The sequence below is a fragment of the Scatophagus argus genome, chromosome 22 (genome assembly GCF_020382885.2).
Source record: "Scatophagus argus isolate fScaArg1 chromosome 22, fScaArg1.pri, whole genome shotgun sequence".
In the NCBI taxonomy this organism is placed as follows: Eukaryota; Metazoa; Chordata; class Actinopteri; family Scatophagidae; genus Scatophagus; species Scatophagus argus.
The window spans coordinates 13,873,368-13,895,131 of NC_058514.1; the positions used below are offsets into that span (position 1 = coordinate 13,873,368).

Sequence of the window (21,764 nt, forward strand, 5' to 3'; positions counted from 1 at the left end):
GCATTGTACAGAGGGAAGAGGAGGGAGAAAGATGAGAAATGAGTGTTCGGGAGTGAAGAAAATAGCAGAGGAGTGGAGAATCATGAAAAATTGAAACACAGGAAGAAGAGTACAGGAGTCAAGGTGAGTTATGAAGAATTTGTACAGAACAACATGTCCCCATCCAACCAACCCACCAGCAGCAAACAAGTTGGTTTGGATTGTTTTCATGGGAAGATGAGAAATCTTAATGTCTTGTGGGTTTCTTAATTGACTAAATTTTATTACATTCTCTACGTTACATTCTGCGTCTAAATGTCTTTGTAACTTTATCGCTTTATTTCGAACATTCAGAAAGAGTAGATTAACTACTGGCCACTTAAGGTGTTCAACTGCGGGGCAGCTAATGGTTGGTAATGGTGGTAAACTGATTCATTTCAAATAGCTGCTTCTACAAAGAGTCACAGTTGGGTCAAACGCTTCCCGCATCCCGTGTTATGGGTTGCTTGCAGTGTGTCAATGTGGCAGTTGAAAGGTAGTTTTCAAATCAGTTAATCAACCACACACCAGAACCCTCCCATCTGCTTCTACAAACAGGATGAATTAAATCTTTAAAATGCAGTGGACTCCTGGGAAATAAAAGAATTTAACTTCTCCACACACACCACTCTGGAAATCTAATTTGTATGGTCAAACGGATGATAGACTGTTTGAACAATTCTATATGTGAGGAAACAGAGGGGCAGAGGGTTCAGTGTTAATATGTTAAAGAAGTTCTTGGCATGGAGCACGGCGAGGTGATGGGAGGATAGTGCAGGTTATCATCCAGAGGTCAAAACTCACAGGTGTTGTGTAACCAGATTTACAACAAAACCGTGTGGTAGAATGTGACCTGCATCCTGATTTGGTGATGCTGGGTACACTTTATCTCTGTGTCCTTCTCCCTTTGGGAACACACTCACATCTGCAGCGTCAGACACACAAACACGCCTCCCTCTAACCTCTGCTGTACTGATTTGATTGTTTAGTTAGATCCAAATCTTACTCAAGTTGCTGTTGTCTAGAACATGAGACCCAGATGAGATGTGGCCAAAACTTCTCTCAGCGGGCAGTATGCACGACCTCAAAAAACCTGAAAGTAAATGAGCTTGATGACCACAGTCTTTCAGTTTGCACACCACAGAGATGGCAGATTTTTTTGGGGGGGTTTTATTCCATATTTTTTTAACTTTCAATTTTATGCTGAACAAAATAGTTTCTACACTCATGTAGTTATGAATGTAGTGAAATGCTACATTTTCTTCTGAAAAATATAAAATCTTCTTAAGTCTTCTAAATGAGTAATCAAGTAGTATTCAAGTATTAATATATGTGCTTAACATTGTACATAAATTCTAACAAAACATTCTTGACATTGTGTTTTTATAGATTATTGTCTCTAATCTACATGATATTAGCATATTTAGCACACACGTGTGTTTTGGAAGGTGACAACAACAACACCTGCCAGTACAGGAACCACATCAAAGTGGTCATTTCAAACCCCTTTCAGTTTGTGCTGAAGGACTTTTTAAACACATATAAAATTGAATTTTTTTTTCATTGTTTTCTAAAAGACTAAACCAAACTTTGTAACAATTCTATGGCTCTCTAGGTCCTCCATATGTCCAGTATCTGGAAAGAAACGGACAGGTTACTTAACTCATTTCCCCCACCTCTGCTTTTGATCCTCTGGGAAAACTACAAGCTGGTGTTACATGTCAGCAGTAGATGCTAGCTAGACAGGAACAAGAGAATCTGTTTTATTCCTACAGGCTTAATATCATCCGATTATTATGTCAGAAATATGGCTTTATTTACAGCCGAGATGCCAGATAGGACAGACATGTTATGTAAGGTGTGTTGCGACAGAAAGGGATTCTTGTTGACCGTGTTTGAATCCAGCAACATTCAAAATGGTACTTATATAATAAATAAAATAAATAGCAGTAGCTCACTTATACTTGAGAATGCAGTTTCTCTCAGTAACTAATCTGGGGTTTCTTATAAAGTGCAACCTCTTCAAAATAAAGGCAGTTAAAAAAATATCCAATAAACAATTTTCATTTCACATTTTTATTGTTCATCATAATGAAACAGCATCACTGATACAAAAAACATCCCCTTAGTTTGGGTAAAATTACAAATCTGAATGTTGAGCCTGATCCACAGGAAGCAGAGACACTGTGAACAGCAGAAACATTGAGCAAGTGCTTCTCCGTGGCTGAGGGTCATACAAAAATAAGGCAGGTGGTTCTGCACAGCTCCTTTCTAAACACTGGCAAAATTAACTGGGAACTTGTGTGCTTTAACAAATCCACAAGAGGACTTGTTATCTAGGCCAGCACAATATACAACAGCATTGTACAACTTGGCTCAATTATGCAAAAGGTGAAGAGATTTAGTTATCCAAGTTTTCCAAAAGTGAGAAGAAAGGTTCATCCAGTCCGAATACCTGAGATAGAGGGTAGAGGTGTTGCTCATCCTCCTTTCTGAAAGGACAAAACTCAACCTGAGGAAGAGATGAAACTGTTGCACATACCACCAACGAGCAGAATAAGCCACTGATGGCAGGAGGCTAATTTAAGTTGCAGCCAAATATTCATGAATAAACTAAGAGAGAGTGAGCCACATTTTCAAATTCAGAACAATCCATTATTGAACATTCTTAGCAAGTACTAAAGGGGCCATGTGGACACTTCGGTCAGGAAGTTTACTGACTTTATCAGGCCATGGAAAGGTTCAGTTCAAGTAATGTCATGTAAATAAAACCTCACCAAAACTGGGTTTAAAAAGATTTTTCTATGACAGCAGTGATATAACTTATAAGCCACAGTAATGTATGAACTATAGTGTACGATTGTCCAAGAGGAGCTTAAGAACTAGCAAGCACGGAAGGTTCCGTGTTAGCATAGGTGCACAGCTACACATTAGCATGTATGCCATGTGATGAATAGCAGAGGTGCCGTGAGAACCGTTCTGTAGTGTGGTCATGAAATACTTCAGATAGTCTCGTCCTCCCTCTGTTAAGTGTTATAGCACTGTTTCGAAAACACATCCAATCAATATCAATACTGCTTTCCTTGTGGCTTTAATTTCAACCCAGTGTTGGTCAGCAGGAGCCAATAAGCTACAGAAAAGTTGCCTTGTTTCTGCAACTTCTGGGAAAACCAAGTTATGAAGTAGGCCGTTGATTAATTTAATCCTGATACAACAAGTTGACATTAAAACGGATATATAGAGATCAAATTTTCTACAAATATACAAGCTTCAAATAAAGGGAAAAAACTACTGTCATACAGCAAGAGAAAAAGATCTAATACATGTTATATATATTTATATATATATATACTAAAACAAACACTGGATTGCAGAAGACTTGTAAGAGTCTCCCAAGAACCCACACACAGACAATGAGTGTCAGTGTACCATAAAATAAAGATTATTTACATAGCATATACAGTTGTCCAAAAAGACCATGTTTGTAATCCAAAAACATGCACGTAATACACTATTTCATTTGAAATATCTATTTGTTTCACATCCATAGATCCACAAAGGATCTATTATCAATGTTGTTGACTTTGGCTGGAGGTGACACGTAACGGCATTGGAGATGAGGTGAGACGAGGCTATGATGTCGTCAATTATTCTACCAAAGGCACCAGTATTAGAAGCCAATTACAGAAGAATCCAAAACGCACAATGTTAAGATAATCCTGTAATTAATAATCCTGTAATTTATCTGATTATTGTCTGAGTGTACAACGACAACAGGGAATACTGCAATTATGTAATTAGCTGATAGTCATTTGAACCTGGATCTTGTCAACAAAACAGATGATGTTGTCCATTAGTTACAAAATACACTACCTCGATTTGTCTTTTCCATTAGAGTCAGATTTGTTTTTTTAGTAAATCGAGAGAAATTGGATAATATCCCCAGTTTTTGAGCTTGGTTAAAAACGGATCACTTCCTCGCTAACTACAGTGTGATATAGTTAGGTGAGCCTAGTTTTGGCTTTGACTGGCTGCAAAGGAAAACAGCAAACCTGCCCCAGTCCAAAGCTAAAATCCACCAACCAGCACCTCCACTACTTAGTAACTGAAACATTATATCACATTAGGTGAATCTGTATGAAAACTTACAAGGAAACATTGTAAACAATGCATGAACAGTGATTTGAGATTTTCGTGGAGTTAGATAACTCTTTTGCAACACTTCCGGTCTTTACACTAAGCTGATCCATTTGTAACGTTAGCATCAATCTCATCTAACTCTTGAAGTGAATAAGCACATTCCCCAAAATATCAAAGTATTCTGAATAGTACATAATCACATTTTGGAGAGAGTGAGGGTTGGAATTCGGCAGGGATGGTGATGATATGGCACAAGGCAAAAATATGTTACTACAATCTTGGCATCTTGGATTTACATTCTGATTTTAAATGACCTTTTTCATGTTTAACTCTTAGTTGAATTTAACTTATTTCTATATTGTTCAATTGTAGAGTTTACTGTTTTTCAAACATGTTTTTGCCAATTATTTATAAAAAATAAAAACTTATGGGGTTCTCTACACCTAACAGTCTATCCCTACAACATCTAATAAATTATTCCAGCCGGTGTAATTACTGTGAGTTGGAAATTTAACTTGATACAAGCTGGAGATATGTGTGAAGCCAAGTAAGATGTAAAACACTCATTCTTTTCACTAGACACAACTATGTACATGTATACTTTGCATGTTCAGATTCCTCTGTGACAATAATACTGAAAGCATCTCCTCACTTCGTGTACGACCAGGAAGAAAGCAACTGGCGGGGAAGTGCTAGTGTGAAACCTGACCAACTAAAACCGTATATGTGCACGCTGACCTCGGCAAAGCTTCTGATTGTTACCATGTAGCAGCGCAGCAAAATAACATTTGTTTAGTAAAAGTTATGCATGATTGAATTAAGTTACTGATATGGTTTTGCGATAACACATCTGCTTGATTAAATTCGGGAATTTTCTGTGCACAGCTGCAGGTGTAGGTGCGTTTTACTACATCTGCCTGTTTGTTTATGTGAGTGCATGTGTTAGGCCGATACGCAAAGTCAAATGTAACGGTAGAAGAGCTCCATGTTTGATGGAGGACGACACGATCCACCTCCAAATTTCTCCTTCAAGTGCAGAGTACTGACTCGTATCATCTTTCCAGCCCTGCAAAATCGCAGTTCACAGATCTGTTCCAGGTGAGGGCTGCACAGCATGTGTTTGACCTGTCTCTTTATAGCCGGAAATGTTGACAATGCTGATGACAGTGATGATGATTTCAGGTGATCTTGGTGGCACGTTAAACAAGAGTGTGCTTACCCCTCTTTGGGTTTTGATTCTCTCGTTGGTGTTGTGTCACATCCAGAACTTAACAGCACAAAAAGAACAACCCAAAAAAAAAAAAAGAAAAAAAAGAAAAACTAGGAAAGGTCTCCCTCAAGTGATATCATCTGGGGCTGAAACTGAAGACGTCTTAACCCAGTGCAGCATGTATTTTTATGAGCAATGTTTGAGATCTGATGAAGGGAACTGAACTGCTGATGAGCCCTGTTCCCAAATGTTGAACCAGCTGAGGTGAAGAGACATGAGGGGGTTTGCTGCACTCTTAAATGCAAATCTAAGAGAACAGGGGTCTTAGTGACCATTGCTGGAGCCTGGCGGGTTGTGCACCCAGTCGAACACGATGAGTGACAAGCTGCCAATCATGAAGATGATTCCCGCCACTAGGAAGACGGCCGCCTGATGGGGGAGAGACAGAAGAAGAGACAGAGGAGGGATTAAATACAGTTGAATGTATGATGATGCGCCGGGGGGGGTCTGTTGAAATTCAGATAAGTCACGTTTTTAAAATGTTATTCCCATCCATGGGGGACAGAGTGAGAAAAATGATACAGTGAGAAAACTGTTAATAACGTGTCTGTGTGTGTTTCTGCACACTCACCCCAATCTTCTGTGGGGAGCGGAACGGCACTGATTTTACCAGGCGGAGGTAAAAGGCAGCAGGTAGGATGAAGATGAGCATAGTGGCTGCAGATGAGCCTGCAACAAAAACCAGGAGGAACCAGCAAATCAGACACCAGCTTTTTATCTCCCAATCACTCAAAGGAATCACGATGCAAGTTGAACAAATTAGGGTTAAACGGACTCTGACCTCAGAGTGAGGCTTGAGAAATATTTATGTTTTCACTCTCACTCGCAAAGTAAAAATTATAGCCACAAACTGCATATTTTAGATAGCTGGGACACTGTGTAAAGCATAAATAAAACAGAGTGTGGTAACTTGCCAATCCTTTTGAACATATACTCAATTGGAAACAGTACAAGTTAATGTTTTACCTTATGAACTTTATTGCTTATAGCTGCAGGGCCCATAAAAAGACTGAACGACTGAATAAAAAGCCAAAACCCTATATTGATATTTACCAATAAGCTATCTTCAGCTGTCTTTAAAGTCATTGTCAATGAGCTTCAACCCCAATATTTTGCACACGTCTTTGCCTGAACACCACCTTCTGGCAGCTCCTCACAGTTTCAAACACCACTCGAGATCTCCTACATACTGGCCAAGAGTCAAGTCAGTAGTTTTAAAAGTCGCTAAAATGTGTTTAAATTAGGAATAAAAATGCTCTGAGAATTATTAGACAACTGAGACTAATTTTCTATTTTAACACTTGATAAATTGACCTTTAAGTGGGTAGAAAGTAGGACAGGAAGTGGTGATAAGATGAAACATCTTTTCCGTTCTTATTGTTTTGCAAGAGAATTGTTTAGTTTTAGCTTTGAGATGCTGTTTGTGCAAAAAAGGCTACGGCTTAATGTCAAGCAGATGAGTCCTCATGGTCGTACGTTCAGTATTTGTGTGTGTTGGCTGTGAGTGGATGTTTAGGTCCACTGGTCACAATTTGCTCACGCGACTGCACAGCTGACTCAACCAGACATTTTAAGCTTCTATTCCTCCAATGTCTTTACTTAGTAAAATGACCTCTGACCTGAAGGTGCTAATCAGGACTTTGCTGTCGCTCTCCCTGTTTTATTAACTAATTTTGCTCCATGTGTTACATCTGTTTATGTATGACCGTTTTACTGCCTCACAGAGCTGTTCCAATCAGTTTTCTTATGTGGGACTCACCAATGAAGCCAAAGATGTCTCTGATGGTGGGGACAAAGATGACCAACATGTTGTTGAAAGCCAAGATGGCGGCGGCAATCAGCATGTGGCGAGTCCAGCTGAACTCCCGACCACTGAACAGCAGTGTGGTGATGGAGGAGCGGATCTAAGAAAAAGCAAAAGCACTGACATTTCAGTCTTACCCTAGACCGTACACATGCAGACACATTTGTTCTTTAATATCATAACAAAGTTGCATAAAGTTCACCTTCAACTGGTTGAGAATGGGGAATATGTGAAAAAAGAACAGTGTTGCACTCAACCTTCTACACCAGACTGTACAGAAAACACGTGTCTCTGTCATGATCCCCGTGTGTACAAACAGTCTGTAAAGAAACAAATCATTAACAACAGTCTGCATGTCTGCTGGCCAGTGCCTGAGGCAGTTCCTTTCACTTGGCTGCTGACTGAAGTGTGTCAAGTCCTACAAGGCTACTGCATGTACTCTGTGTGTGTGTGTGTGTGTGTGAGGGAAACAAAAAACCAGGAGATCCCAGCTAAGACGCTTGGTGCTGCTGAGCCCCGCAGGCAGCCTGTTCAATCCGCCAGTGGGTGAAAGGTCGCCAGGATCAGGTGAAACCTTAGGCACCATCAGCGCGCAGGCCACACGGGAAAAGTTAACAAGGGGCGGTGCTTAGGGCGCTCATTCAAAAAGGCAGGGGATTATCTCCTGCAGCGCAATGGGACCATGGGATTGCATCAGCCGGTAGTGAGAGGAAGGCGGGCTCGCTTGCAGGGGGGAGTGTGTTTTTACACAAAGCTAACACTTACAGTTGACTTTTTTTTGCCCTCTCTTCTTCCTTCCTGGATCACAAAATAAATTTGATTCATCTTTACTGGCCAAGTATGTGTACACATACTAAGAATTTGACTCAATGTACTTACAAGGAAATAGACGTAAGTAAGAACAAGGACAGCAAAGAAGGGACAAATAAAAGTCAACAAGACATTCTGAGCTGACGGAGTATGAGGAAAATGAAACATGAGATGTATGAAAAGTTTCGAGGAAGGAAAGTCACCTCTCCTTTAGTGTAACCTGTAAGAGGCACTGCTGGCAGAACACCACCACAGGCCTCCTTCTTTCAAGTCTGACTCAAGTACAAGATTTATATCCAGTTAACATGGCACAGTGGAACAAAAAAAAAAAAATCATTAACTGGATTTTCTCTACTGTCAGACTGAACCAAATGAACCTCCGTCATGACTGTCAGGAGGCGCTGGGATGACGCCCAAGCTTCACTGTCCTCTGCCAAGAAAGCATCACCACTGAAGCCCAAGCTCATTTCTTACAGGAGATAATGACAATAATTTAAATGCATCTCTCTTAAAATTCTACAAGCATGCCCCCCCCCCACACACACACACAATCACCACCACCAGCTGTTGCATAATTAGGCCGGCTTGGAAAACTAGAGCTTGGATGCGGCATTTCTCTCCAGTGCTCCAAGCTATTCAGCACCTGACTGTTACCGGGCGCAAAACCTTTGGAGTTCACGGTGTGATATTTGCACACTTTCTACTCCTTAGTTTTTACCTGTCAGAGGCCTGCACACACACATGTGGACAGACTAGTTGTAGGGTGCCAGACTGGCCCAGCCACATCTGGATTCAGCCGGTTAAACAACAAGCTTAGCTACATAAGTTAGTCCTGTAAAATGTTTCCAGCTTAGAAGCAGGTAAAAACCAACCATGTGCAAGGGTTGTGTTTTCTCGGCACACACAAAAGTGAATTTGCATTTGCTAAATGTGAACTGAAACTACTTGTGCGAGGGAAAAGTCCCCTTTCAAGACAAAATATCAACAGGAAATCTTTATCACAGATCACACAGGCACTGAAGAATTATTTGAGTTTCACAAAATGTACTTCACTGAAACCAAAACAAACTCAACAGCGAGACAGAACAAAAAGGCGATGCTATGAATGTAGACATGAGCTCTCTAGTGGCGATGCTCTGCAGTATTTCTCAACGTATTTCTCAAGTGACAACCACACTGACTGTGTTACTGTCTCAAAGGTATACCTAAAAGGTTTCCTTCTCTGCTTTGATAAGAGCAACTTTTGGGTTGCCAGGTTGTGATATGTTCTTACTAGCATGACAATTGTATTGTTGTTTCAGTTCTTTAATTCATCAGAAGACCACTAGAATGGCCTGTTTGACTTTTGACCTCAAGGAAAAGAGCTGCAGTGCTTCTGGACCAAAATGAATAAATAAATAATTTCAAGACTGAACTACTGCAGACCTGACAGACAGTGATTAACAATGCGTTAGTAAAGACTTTATTAACATGTGTAACTTCAGAATTTATCACATTAGATCCATGCTGCAATGCTTCTATCAGTGAATATAACAGAGCAGCCCTTTTGTTCTCCTTCTCCCACCATAACTGATCTGTTAAGTATTAGTGTGCGTTATATTAATCATTAATAAAAAATGTAAAAAGGAATGTTTAACAGTTGTTGTAAATACTTGGAAAAGAAAACTACAGCTTTTTGGAGCAAAACTTTTAGTTTAGTTTTAGTCTTTTTTAAGCTTGCTGAGTTTAAACTAATTCAGGAGACTTAAGCTAAGAGATACGTATTATACACAGAACACTTTGGGTTGTATAAAGCTGCTGGGAGGAAGCCATCTAATTGTTACTAGCTAATAGTTAACTAGCTAGACTGATATCACATTACTGTTTGAGATGAAATTGCAGTGTAAAAAAAACCAAAAAACAAAGATAGTCCACATTTTTTTAATTAAGAGCAATAAATTAGACTACTGAAATGTTCTGAGATGTTCTATAACTCGGGATTAGCCAACAGCAAACAATTATCACTTGTCAACAGTTTGTTATTTGTTAAAACAAAAGCAGGTGATTTTGCCTTTGTAACACTTTGATAAAAACTTAATTAAAATCTTTCTGAGTAAGAACCAACCAGTTGATAACAGAAGAGGGTTTAAAGACAAGTTCTCAAGCTGGTTCTACACACAAAAAGGTCTGAATTACGACTGAGATGTTACTACATGATGGTAAGACATGAAGGTGAAGCTGCTGTTAATCACCGTGCTTGCGGCCCTCTCCCATGGTTTCAGTCTCCAGCTGGAGCCTGAGAACTGGGGCATGTTTGACTCCACATAAAGCCCTTTCATTATGTAGTGGATCCTGGCAAAGCCCTGTGTGATCTGGCCTCTGTTAGCATCCACCCTTCACGTGACTGCACACACACACACACACACATGTCTCCGAACATACACTGCCACACATACATTCTGACATATAGTACGTCCCCACTGGAGCCAAGGACAGTCGCAGACAAAGCTAATGTCAATCTCTAGCTGAAGGTCAGTAGCATTTCTCTGCAAAATGAAGGTCAGGAGGATTCAAGGCGAGATTCTCAAATGTCAAATGGAAACTTGGCAGAGCGGCGTGACTAAGTAGTTCTTTTGATCTGATGCCTTACATGCAAGTTCGTCAATCTTTCGACGGTGTTACAACAACACCGTTTAATTTACTGCAAGAATAGCAATTAGTGAATTAAACATTATCAACACTGCACGATTGTGTGTTTCAAATCAAAAAATCATGCACAAGCAAGCTTTTTCCACTTAACAAATGATATTAGCTAAGTTAGCCGTGCATATTACACATGTCTCTCAGCAAGTAGTCCTTATCACCTAAACTGACTTACGTAAAGCAGGCTTTGATTCAGGTATGCACAGGACAAATCCAGTTTTTAACATAGCCTCACAAGAAATCTACTTGACATTTTTTGAAGCTTCAAAGCTGATTTAAGGACATACAGTAGATTTCCATTGCACGAGACTGCAGTGGAATGTGAAACCCTAACACAGACTGTCTTTCTGTTTTCACTAAGCTACTGATGATTTGCGGCATCCCATTTCAGTCTTGTGTTTCTCTGTCCTTATCAAATTTTTATCTCCTCTGTTATTTCAGTCCTCCTCCCTCTCACTTTCTTAGCATATGTTAGTTTTACATGTGGACCACTCTCCATGTCAGTTAAATTTAACATGCATTAATTGTGAGTTGGAATAAAATGAAACTGCAGCATATCACGCATTCTCGTACCAAATTAAAAAAAAGAGAGAAGGAAACGGATGACAAGCCCACAGCATAATTGCATGTTTGCAATAAACCACACTAATTACAACTTTGTTTGGTTTTCATTTTCTGAGAAAGTATCTTCTGGAAAAAAAAAGTGTAAAAACACTGCTTCCCTGTCTCATCAAAATGGATTTTTCCATTTTCCATTTTTTTTCCACAGCATCATTTTTTAGGTGGTATAACGAAGGCATGAAGTCTTGCTTTTTGGCAAAAATGCTCTTCTGTTTTTAATGTGATGAAATTTGGTTTGCGGTATATCTAAAGGAATATGTATTTCATGCCATATTATTTTTGTTCGTTGCAAACCATCATCACTCTTTAACACATTAGATGCAAAATTATGCGAAGTTATATAACTTAGTGGGCCAAAATCCTAATATTTCCTTATGGGATTCTGGTATTTGTCACCATCATAAAATTGTTCCTTGCCATCTTTGATTCAGATTTCAAACTGTTTTCTATCATTAAATTATTGCAAATCATCATTATCATTTCTGTCTCCCTCCCCGCCCGTTTCGCTGGCACCGCCTCTCTATCTCCCTGATGGTAGTGGTCAGGGTGAGGGTTTTTCCACTGTTCACGCTAAGGCTGTAAACTTCCACTGCAGCGAGATGGGGATCTCTCTCACATTCCCTCTCAACAGAAAAAACAGCAGTGTCTGCTGAAGGGGGAGTGAGTGTGTGTGTGTGTGCACATATTCCTGTAGTTGTGGGGACAAAAATCTGTTCACACAGTCACACTGAGAGGACACGCCTCACTTATGGGGACAAAGTGCAAGTTCCCACAATGTAAATCATTAAATATTAGGGTGAAGACTTGCTTTAAGGTGGAGGTTAGGGTTAGGTGACGGTAAGGATTAGGATTAGGCAAGTAATGTTTATCGTTATGGTTAGGTGATGGTTAATCCTCCAGGAAATTAATGTAAATCTTTGTAATGTCCCCAAAAGTGATGGAAACATGACTGTGTATGTGTGTGTGTGTGTGTGTGTGTGAAGCTGTGTGTTTCTATGCATGGTCATTGCTGCATCATTCTCTGTCAGCACTTTCCTGTGACTCAATACCAGCACATACCGGCATTTGCTGCCCCTTTGTGGCTGCCTACTGTACATGCAGCCTCATCAGAAATCAGTTAGCAGCTGCTAAGCCTCTGTGTGTGTGTGTGTGTGTGTGTGTGTGTTTGTGTGTGTGTGTGCATTAAAGCTAAAACGAAGCAGGCATGGCAGGTCCTCTGGCCAACAGCCATTTTTGTTCTCCTCATGTCAGACAAGGGTCCAGCTAAAATTAGCTCATGAACATATATGGGGTGAACAGGCAAGAGGGTGTTGGTATGTATGTGTGAACGGATGTGACTAGATAATAACTGTTGGGAACTGGACATCGTGCACGGGCTAACCTTTGACCAAATCTTGAAACAAAAAGGAGAAACGGGCACAAAATAATTGTGAGGCATGCTATTTAGATCTAAATTGTGTGTGTGTGTGTGTGTGTTGCTGTAATTTCAAGAGGTACAACCTTTTACAACTGTTCATGCTTGTGTGCCCTGGGAACTGTGATGACGACACCAGCAGAGAGTCAAAGTGAACAGTGTGTTCTTTTTTTACCAAACTGCCAGGGAAAAAAACAGCTGCGTCCAGAAAACAACAACAAGAAGTGACTCTGACTTATTTAACACAAAACGCAGTCTGTAAGCTGAGTGACACTAAGTGGCAGTAATATTTCACTGAATGAATGGTTTTACAAGTAGATGGCCTTGGGCGGAAAGGAATGGCCAGTTATTTTAAATCATAAGGGTGACGTGTGTTTGTGCGTGCTGACGTGAATCAAATTATATCAGCGCTTACAAGATGATAGGGGAAAAAGACGCCAATGCTCAAATGAACGTAAGTGTAGAAACACTTGCTAGTGCTGGGAGAAGAAAAAAACATGTTAGACTTTTTAAGAGACAACCTCAGACTGTGTGCTTCCACATAATGTACTTACAGGGAACAGCACGATGGGGACAGTCAGAGTGACAGCAGTGAGAACAGCCAAACGGACCAGCAGCAACATGGTGTCAAACTTATAAACCTTGGTGAAGGTGTGGAGCAACTCTGCCTCCACGTTGTCTGTGTTGAGAGGAAACAACGGAAAAGTACATGATCCGTTTGTGGAAAAGGTTGACAGAAGTGGTGAGAGAGCAGAACTTGTCTGAGGTGGCAAGAGTTCAACTTCTAATGTCCTGAATTTATAATTTTAAACTAAACCATTTATGGTTTATGATGAGAGTGGACTGTTACAACTTTTGTGTATTGCTGCTCTTACCATAAAAGGTGAGGTAGCCAAACAGCGCTGACAGCATGTACATGACGAGCATAGTTAAGATGGACAGGTTGGAGACGTTCTGCATCTTTCTCCGGGTGCGACTGTAGAAACAACACACATGTTCACTTTAAGAGTAGTCCTGTCACTGCTTAAAATTTTAGGGTCACGCAAGACTTGCAGTTAATTTCTTTGCCTCCACCTTTCTTGTCATTATTGAGGAAACTATGCCGTTGACCATTCTCATATTGGAAAACAATAGAAAATACGTCAGCCGCAGACAAATTCAGCCACAAGAGACTGAACTTGGCTCTTCTTATAGTGTCATTACTCAATATGCTGTAATAAGTAAACAAACTTCAATGAATTCTCAAGCTGCCACAGTCCCAGAGGAAGCTGTTCTTAGTAAGGCGTGTCCATTAGGAGATACAAAAAATCCACCCACCTCCAGGTATTTGGATTTCAACAAAAGCTTTGGAAAAAAGATATCTCCAAACCTTGGCACTTAAAATACTATCTGCATGCCTCTGCTGACCCTTAAACAGAAAGTTTGTTTAAGAAGCTTCACCGCTTGGTGTAAGGGGAAGAAGTGCACTTACTCTTTCAGCTCACTGTAGATTGGCAGGACCTCAGGATGGCAGACAAAGGCAAAGGCCAGAATGGGCACAGTGTATGCCGTCTGGGGGGAAAAAGTAAAGAAATCTTTAAGACTGAAAACTTTTAGGCAGTTCATGACAACCACGGTGCTAACTTTCTATATAAACCTTTACTAATCCATACAATTATGTTATGAATGACTTTTGAATAACTGTTTCTCCAGATGCCAGTCCAGCTTTGTTCCCAGTGAGATGATAATGCTATGTGTCGTTGTCAGCTTGATTTATGATCCGACTGGCCTAGGCACAAATCCCTAAACACACACAAATGCCAGAACACACCTTTAAAAACCCCACCTTTAACAAACATGTCTTGGCAAATACTTGGAATTCCGTTATTGTTGATTTTGCAGTTTGCAAGACGCACTCTGGTGTCTAAACCAGTCTTACCTTGTTTTGCTCAAATATTCTTCTCAAACATATGAATATTGTGTCTATGTTCTCCTCATTTAACTGTGTAACTTAGCAATGGGATACAACAGGAATGGGATTCATCCTGTTTGGGCTGATTCAAATGGTAAACTTGCATTTCATCAACACCCACCCCTTAAACTTTCACCAGTGAAACTTAAAGAGATTCACACACACACACACACACACACACACACTGAGCTTTGTCAGCAGTCAGTAAAAGTTTGCTGGTTTCCATACAACCGCCACAAGCTAGCCTGTGGGCTTCTAGCGTACCTGTGAGTTGAAAACAAAGTATTTGGGCGTGCACATCTCCTTATCATCAGGGTGAGGCTCGAAGTGGATGCCATTGGGGTGGTTAGCATCATGGCTGCCTTGGACTGCTGGGGAAATGTCAGCACGGGAGAAATCCATGTGCGCTGAGCGGTTTTGTAGCGAGTACAGCGCCATCGTGTCCGAAGCGTTCATGCTGAGGTTAGACGAGTGGTGGTAAAAGAAAGGAAGGGGGCAGGGCAGCTGGGTCTTCTTGTAGATCACCTGGAAAAGAACAATATGGAGTCACAGAAAGTGGTGCCCTTAAAAATAAGTGAAATAAGAGAAATGTCATGGGGAGCCCGAGATTTATGTCATATGCTGTCTTTATCACAACATGCTCATGAGCAAATCATGTACACAAAGAGATCAAATCTTAAACATATTGGTTACAGCACCTTCAATAAATCTTACTGGCAAATGTAAACCCCTTGTGTGACTTTTAGAGTGACTATTGAACTTACCACACCGAGGAAGAAGACCATGCAGGAAAGGGAAAAACCACTGGTGTAGCCCAGGTAGCCTAAAGAGGAGAAAACATCAGTGACTGGAAAACCTCCCCCTCCACACACACACAAACTGCTGCAACGACAACAGTATCAGACTCTGGTGTGATGCTATGCTTTATTTTGCTATTCTTACTCAGCACCTCTGCACTCTGTTCTGTCTTTTTAACGTTGCTGTTCATTCATTCCGGTGTCTATTTTAAGATGTGGGTCACATCCCATTCTAAGTGACCCACATCCCGAAATAGAAGAATAAAAATCTGATCTGAGCTGCAGTTTGAATGAAGCCTTTAAAGTCTGGATGGAACAGCTGACAATTCTAATGCCTGTGAATACAAAACTAATGCCTGTGGGCACCAAAATTGTAATTGCTGTTGTCAATTATTCACTTAAATTCAGACTTGTAATTTTCATTCTATCTGTGTCTTTATGTTGAATTTTCTTTATTGCATAATGTGGGCCTCGAGCCTTTGGATCAGAGCCAGTTAAGGAGAGTTTTACTCTTGCTTTCATAAATTACATCTGAGTGGCGGAGCTAACTTAATAGCAGTGTTACTTTACAGTAACCCCTAATGCTCAGCTGACTAAGGGCTCCACTGGTGTTACATGACTTCTGGTAAGGTGAATGAGAGACAGCTGCAAGAAGATGTAAGGGACCCACTGAAACAAAACTGGCTTCAGAAGTCTTCTAGAAATCTGTAGCGGTATGAGAAGTGTCTGAATTACACTTTGCAGAGCATGAGGTGAACAATTTGCAGTGCAACGGCAAAACTGCAGCAATTATCACTGTTATCACAAGTGATTCCTTACCCAGATTTTTAAGGATGGACAAAGGCAGAATGACTCCGATTGACACAAACACCACCAGGTAGTTCCCGTTCAGGTACCATTCACTGCACAGAGGTTAAAATGAGTTCAGAGTCTACACTGTATATGCTGCAAACATGCAAACAAGTTCATCTTCAAAAGGACACACACTCACCCTGAGTTTTCTTCTAAAGCCAAGAAGGCTCGGATCACCTCAGGCAGCTCATACTTCACAATAAAAAGGTAGCTGGACATGGCTGCCGGACATAGAGGACATGCACGCACAGTCAATTCAACTGTATTAAACGGCAGCACACCATTGTATGGAAGACATACAAGCTACCAACCTCCAATGTTCTGCATAATTATCGATCCAAATGCTGCCATTTTCCCCGGCCAGCCGAATGCTCTCTCTCCCAGCTTTTCATAGATGAGGGATCCTGCCAGACCGGACAGGTTGACAAAGAATAAGACATGGAAAACGATTGAGGCATCGCTCTAAAAACAATGGGAGTCACTGGGTTGAAAACATCTGTTGTCATTGTCATTGCACTGTCCCCTTTTGTTCCACTAAATTCAAGGAGAATTTTGTCTAGTGCACAAATATCTTTTCAGAGACTTTCAGAGTTTATGGTGGTGAAGATGTAATGTAGAAAAAACACTTTCAGTTACTTGTGATGAAAATTTCCAGCCTTTCAAATAATTCCCACAGAGCAGGATGTGAACACGAAATTGAGTAGATATATCTATTGTTCTTTTAGAGAAAAGAAGCAAAGGTTCGAGAAAAATCTGACAAATAAACATGATTTATTGATCAGAAGCTCGTGACCCCTAAGATTCATTTAGTGTTTCTTCTTCATGGGCCATTTGGAGGACAGTTGTGATTGCTCAACCTGAAATCAACTTAAATACCAACCTCCTTCTTTAGCTGTCACCAGGAGCAGATGGACAGAATATAAGGAGAGGATGGCCACAGCGATGAGGAGGATCCTGCACAGAGAGGGGAAGCAGAGGTCAGTGATCAGCGCAGACATAAACCCTGTGTATGGACAGATAGGAAAGTCTGGATAGATGTGATATTAGGGAGAGTAGACAAAGTTAGAGACAGGAGGTCTCTCTGGACATTCACAGTCCAACACATTACTCTGATGTGGCTACTTTTGTTCTGCCATGACAGGTGGACGCTGTTTTTATTTCTCCTTTAAATAAAGAACATCAGAATTGCTGTGACATGCTGATTGTGAGGAGGGCTTGTCTCAGGAGATTTGGTGTGCTTTCAACAGGACTTTTGCATGGTTCTTACATGACCTGCACAGTGTCACGTCAATGCATCCATCATTCGCATTCTTCAGAGGGCATACAGCGTGTCAAAAGGCGACACAGAGCATTACCTTTACGGCTTCCTGCAAATATTACACCTGGCTCATTTTGATTTTCAGGAACAGGATGGAGAAGGTTTTTGTGCTGGTGGTGCTTTAGAAGAAACAAATGTGCTGAGGAAACAGGCTGACAGGAGATGGTACAAGTTCATAATCATTCTGCTGTCCTTTCTCAGTTGCTCTTGTAATATTTCTCTACCTCACTGACAGCTTCTGAGAAGAAGAGGAAGAGAAGCACTCCCTGTAACATCGCCAGCTCATGAGGGTGTGGGGGTGGGGTGCCTACATGGGTGGGATTGAGTGGTGTAAGGTGACAGCAGGGTGTCAGATGTTCATGGAAGTCACCCATGAATGCTGATAATGCATATGCACGGGACAGAGAGCGCTGACCACAGGGTGCAGGAGTTCAGGGATTTCCAGAGCTGCTCTGTGGTAGTATTTTTTTTTTTTACAAGAGTTCATTCTGTCCCACTGGCCAGTCAACCCATGAGCATGTATCCCCATGGTAATGCCCTGACTTATCCTCACTGCCACCAGCTGGTTGCCATTTGTGGTTTTGAGTGAAATGTCTTGACAACTACTTATTAAATTGGATGCAAACATGTCAGACACTGCTTATCTTGTGATTATTTTGGGTAAATATCATATACGCACTTTTAAATGGAATGAAAGTACTCCCTTTTGTACTGGACAAACAGCATGTTTGTATATAATTTTGCCAACTATTTTAAAACATTGAAACATTGGAACCAGTATTACTGCCTAGTGGTTGTATGACTCTGTGCTGCATGTCAAGTTGCAGTTTACATTCACGTCTGTCCAGACTCATATAATATCAGTAGTGACTGAAAGACAGCTTCATCACATGATGCAACAACAACCACCTGAAGCTCAGTATCATCAAAACCAATGAGCTTGTGGTGGACTACAGTGCTTCAGACATGGATGTTAATACAGAGTGAAATGTACCCTAAACAATAACAACATATGCTTAAAATATAGTGACACAGTGCCAGAAATTATTGGAGCACCAGAAACTGGCAGTCTTCATTTCATAATAGAAAGTTAAATATTTTTCACTTTTCATGTGAAAAGATAATTATGTTTACACATTTACATATTCAAACACTGTTTGGCGGGTTCTATCCAGTGAGGTTAACAGATAATGAGGTGTCATTATCTGTCTGCACGAAGAGTCAGAAAGACACTTTCACTTTCAAGCATTTGTAATTCCCAGCATGACATTCCTGTCAGCTAAAATCGATTCATAATAAAATTTGAAAAGTCTATGATGACTTCGGGGATGACAGGACTTTCATTCAGAGTTCTGAGAGATCACAGTAACAACAATTTCGAAATGTATGAACAACATGTCAAAATCCTTGAGAATAAACACCACCAAGCTAGATTTTTGGTCCTGTAATTGTAGAATTTATTTAGCAACTACATGCCTGTCCTATTATAAATGTTCTGCCGCAGAAGTGCTTACGTAAAGAGAACGATGCCGGTGTTTGCCATGGCGAATGACAGGCCCAGGATGCCGCTGCCCATGATAGCGTTGCTCAAGTTGAAGACAGACATTCCAAATGAGGTGTGGCCGGGATGCTGCTCAGAGAGAAAACAAAAGAAGGAAGAGAGATCTGTATGAGGAAAGCAGATCATGATCAATTGTGAAAAACATTTAAAGTCTGCCTTTGAAATAAAATCAATCTCAGAAAACTGATGACATATTTAAGGCTGGGATCAGTAATATAATTGACTAAAATAGTCACCTTGCATTGCAACAAAAAAGAGGGCAAACATTTGGCAATGTGCAGTAAATCACCAAGTCTTTAATGACATTAGTTAATACTAATCCCCACAAGCTACAAGTAATTCATGGAAAAACACACCCTCATCTTTCCCTGCACTGTTAGACATGAATTATTTTCAGCATTTCCAGTAAGTATTAATTCCAATTTAACTTGTAACCGAAAATATTTCCCAGAATATGACTGATACCACCTTATACTTGTTTTTAGCACCATATCTGAGCAAGCACAAATTCATTTGACTGCTGTCAAACTGAATATATGGAGTGTAAATGTGAACAATATGTAACAAGTTATTTTAGACAGCTTGGACATTTTCTGAATAACTAAATAATAGAGTACTAAAGGGGATCCTGTGTTTTAACACTGAACGCAAACTGCTACAAAGTGTCTTTCAGCAGTATCACCAGTCTCAGTAGGAAACATCCTCTAAGCAATTTCACTGTATTCTGTGCTAGTACACACATACTTTATTCCATACAAACTTTGTATGGGTAATGTTGGGTAATGCACAACTTGCTTCATATTAAGCAAATGTTATGACATACTATTATATATCTTGTTTGCTTATCCACTGCATACATTCACATGGAAGGCATGATGGAAAATTATTTCATTACAGCAACTGAGAATCAGTTTCAAATCTGCAAAACAGCAATTAGATTAAACCGTTTATTCTGACTGACAGACAGTGAGTGCATTAGTGCTGTGATTTGGAAATCCTCTTACATATTCCTCATGGTATTCCTCATATTTCTTCTTCTTCATCATCCCATTTGACAGAAACTTCTGGCTTTCTCCATCATCATTATCGTCCATAAACTGACTGTAAGGAGAAAAAACATTCTATTTAAAAATACGCTGTATACACAGTACACAGGTGGGCTGAGTACTTTATATTATGACACTTTTATGCAAACATTATGGCAGTCATGAAACAGAGACTGACAGATGGGACATAAACAGTTTCACTCAGCTGACTTTTGTCAGTGCTGGTTAGTTGCGATCAGCTGAGTGTGTCATCCTGCTGAGTCCTCACTGTTTAGTCAGTCTGAGCAGCCCCCATTAAAGTCAAACTGGGTTTATAACATAATTAATGACTGAGTTGCTGCCCTGAAGTCTCCAGCTGGATAAGTGACCTAATTAATTACTCAACACTTCTCAGCTCCATATATAACCGATTAAAACTAGTAAGCAGCAGAGAATCTGCTGAGGTTTTTGTGCGTCTTCAGACTAAATGACCATTCACACCATGTTTACATGTACATAATTAATCAACTTACTGGGAAAAGTCAGGCTGAGACAGCAATTTGGAGAATGTGTGAACATTTCAAGATCTGTAACCAAGACTTATTGAAAAATCAGGCTTTTACTGCAGAGTCTGAGCTAATTTAGGTGGCTTCTGTGAAGCCATGCTCAGAAAGAGCACTCCTAGCTTACACAATGTTTAAGAACGAATGTTCAAAGGGAATAAATTGACAAAAAAATATGCCAAGAGTGTTAAACAAAGTCAGAGCTAACGAAACTGTAATGTCTTATGACTGGTCCCATCTGCTCATTCGGGGAAGGAAAATCATCATCATCACCACGGCTGCTGACCTGTCGATAGTGGCCTTCTCAGAGTCAATGGGCTCAGTGTAGCGGTCGTCCAGGCTGTCAGTACTGTCATCATCAGCTTCTGTGGTGACTTTCCTCAGCTCCATACGATCCACGATTCCCGGCATAGTTGCGCACAGCAGAACGAGAAATGTAGAAGTTTGGTTTTCAGAATTTTAGAGTTTAGGATTCACAAGGCAGATATGTGCTTCTTCCTCAGCCTTGTCTAGGTCTCGTCACCTATCAGAAAAAGACACAGAGGAAATGTGTGAGGAAACCTTCAGTGACTAGATCTCCAGCAACAATGGCCACTTACCCCAATCTTCAAGATTCACTATAAGAGTTCAACCACTGGAAAGACAAGCTTTAGTTGACTGCAGACACATGTATTGTCTGGCCTTATCAACCTCAAAAGAGCCCGTTGGCCTTGATGAAGAACATTTCAGTGTGAAAAAGGGCTATCTACCCTGCAAACTAGTCTGCCCCACCTCCTGGAAGTGGAGAACTGTTTGTTGTTTTACCTTGAAGAGCCAAGAGCTTCACCAACAGCAGCAGGGTGCAAGACATGTTAGCTTTACTGCCATTTCCATTTCGTAGCTTGACTTTGGGGTGTTAACAAGTATGTTTTGTTTACTTTGACTGTTAGTAAAATAGA

The 21,764-nt window shown here is 40.5% G+C and overlaps 1 protein-coding gene across 3 annotated transcripts in view; it reads right to left on the reverse strand.

Moving 5' to 3' along the window:
- Positions 1-2,078: 2,078 nt before the first annotated feature.
- The window catches only part of slc38a4 (solute carrier family 38 member 4), a 33,734-nt gene continuing 14,048 nt past the window's right edge, over positions 2,079-21,764 (reverse strand). For all 3 annotated transcript variants that reach the window (XM_046378482.1, XM_046378483.1, XM_046378481.1), the window contains 15 exons: positions 21,113-21,349; positions 20,243-20,339; positions 19,192-19,307; positions 17,240-17,313; positions 16,671-16,763; positions 16,499-16,580; positions 16,327-16,409; positions 15,475-15,533; positions 14,975-15,235; positions 14,231-14,310; positions 13,635-13,735; positions 13,314-13,438; positions 7,188-7,332; positions 6,000-6,097; positions 2,079-5,797 (listed from right to left, as the gene is read on the reverse strand). In XM_046378482.1, the coding sequence (XP_046234438.1) occupies positions 5,693-5,797; positions 6,000-6,097; positions 7,188-7,332; positions 13,314-13,438; positions 13,635-13,735; positions 14,231-14,310; positions 14,975-15,235; positions 15,475-15,533; positions 16,327-16,409; positions 16,499-16,580; positions 16,671-16,763; positions 17,240-17,313; positions 19,192-19,307; positions 20,243-20,339; positions 21,113-21,237 (1,644 nt within the window). In that variant the 5' untranslated portion in view covers positions 21,238-21,349 and the 3' untranslated portion in view covers positions 2,079-5,692. The remainder of the gene's footprint in view (positions 5,798-5,999; positions 6,098-7,187; positions 7,333-13,313; positions 13,439-13,634; positions 13,736-14,230; positions 14,311-14,974; positions 15,236-15,474; positions 15,534-16,326; positions 16,410-16,498; positions 16,581-16,670; positions 16,764-17,239; positions 17,314-19,191; positions 19,308-20,242; positions 20,340-21,112; positions 21,350-21,764) is intronic.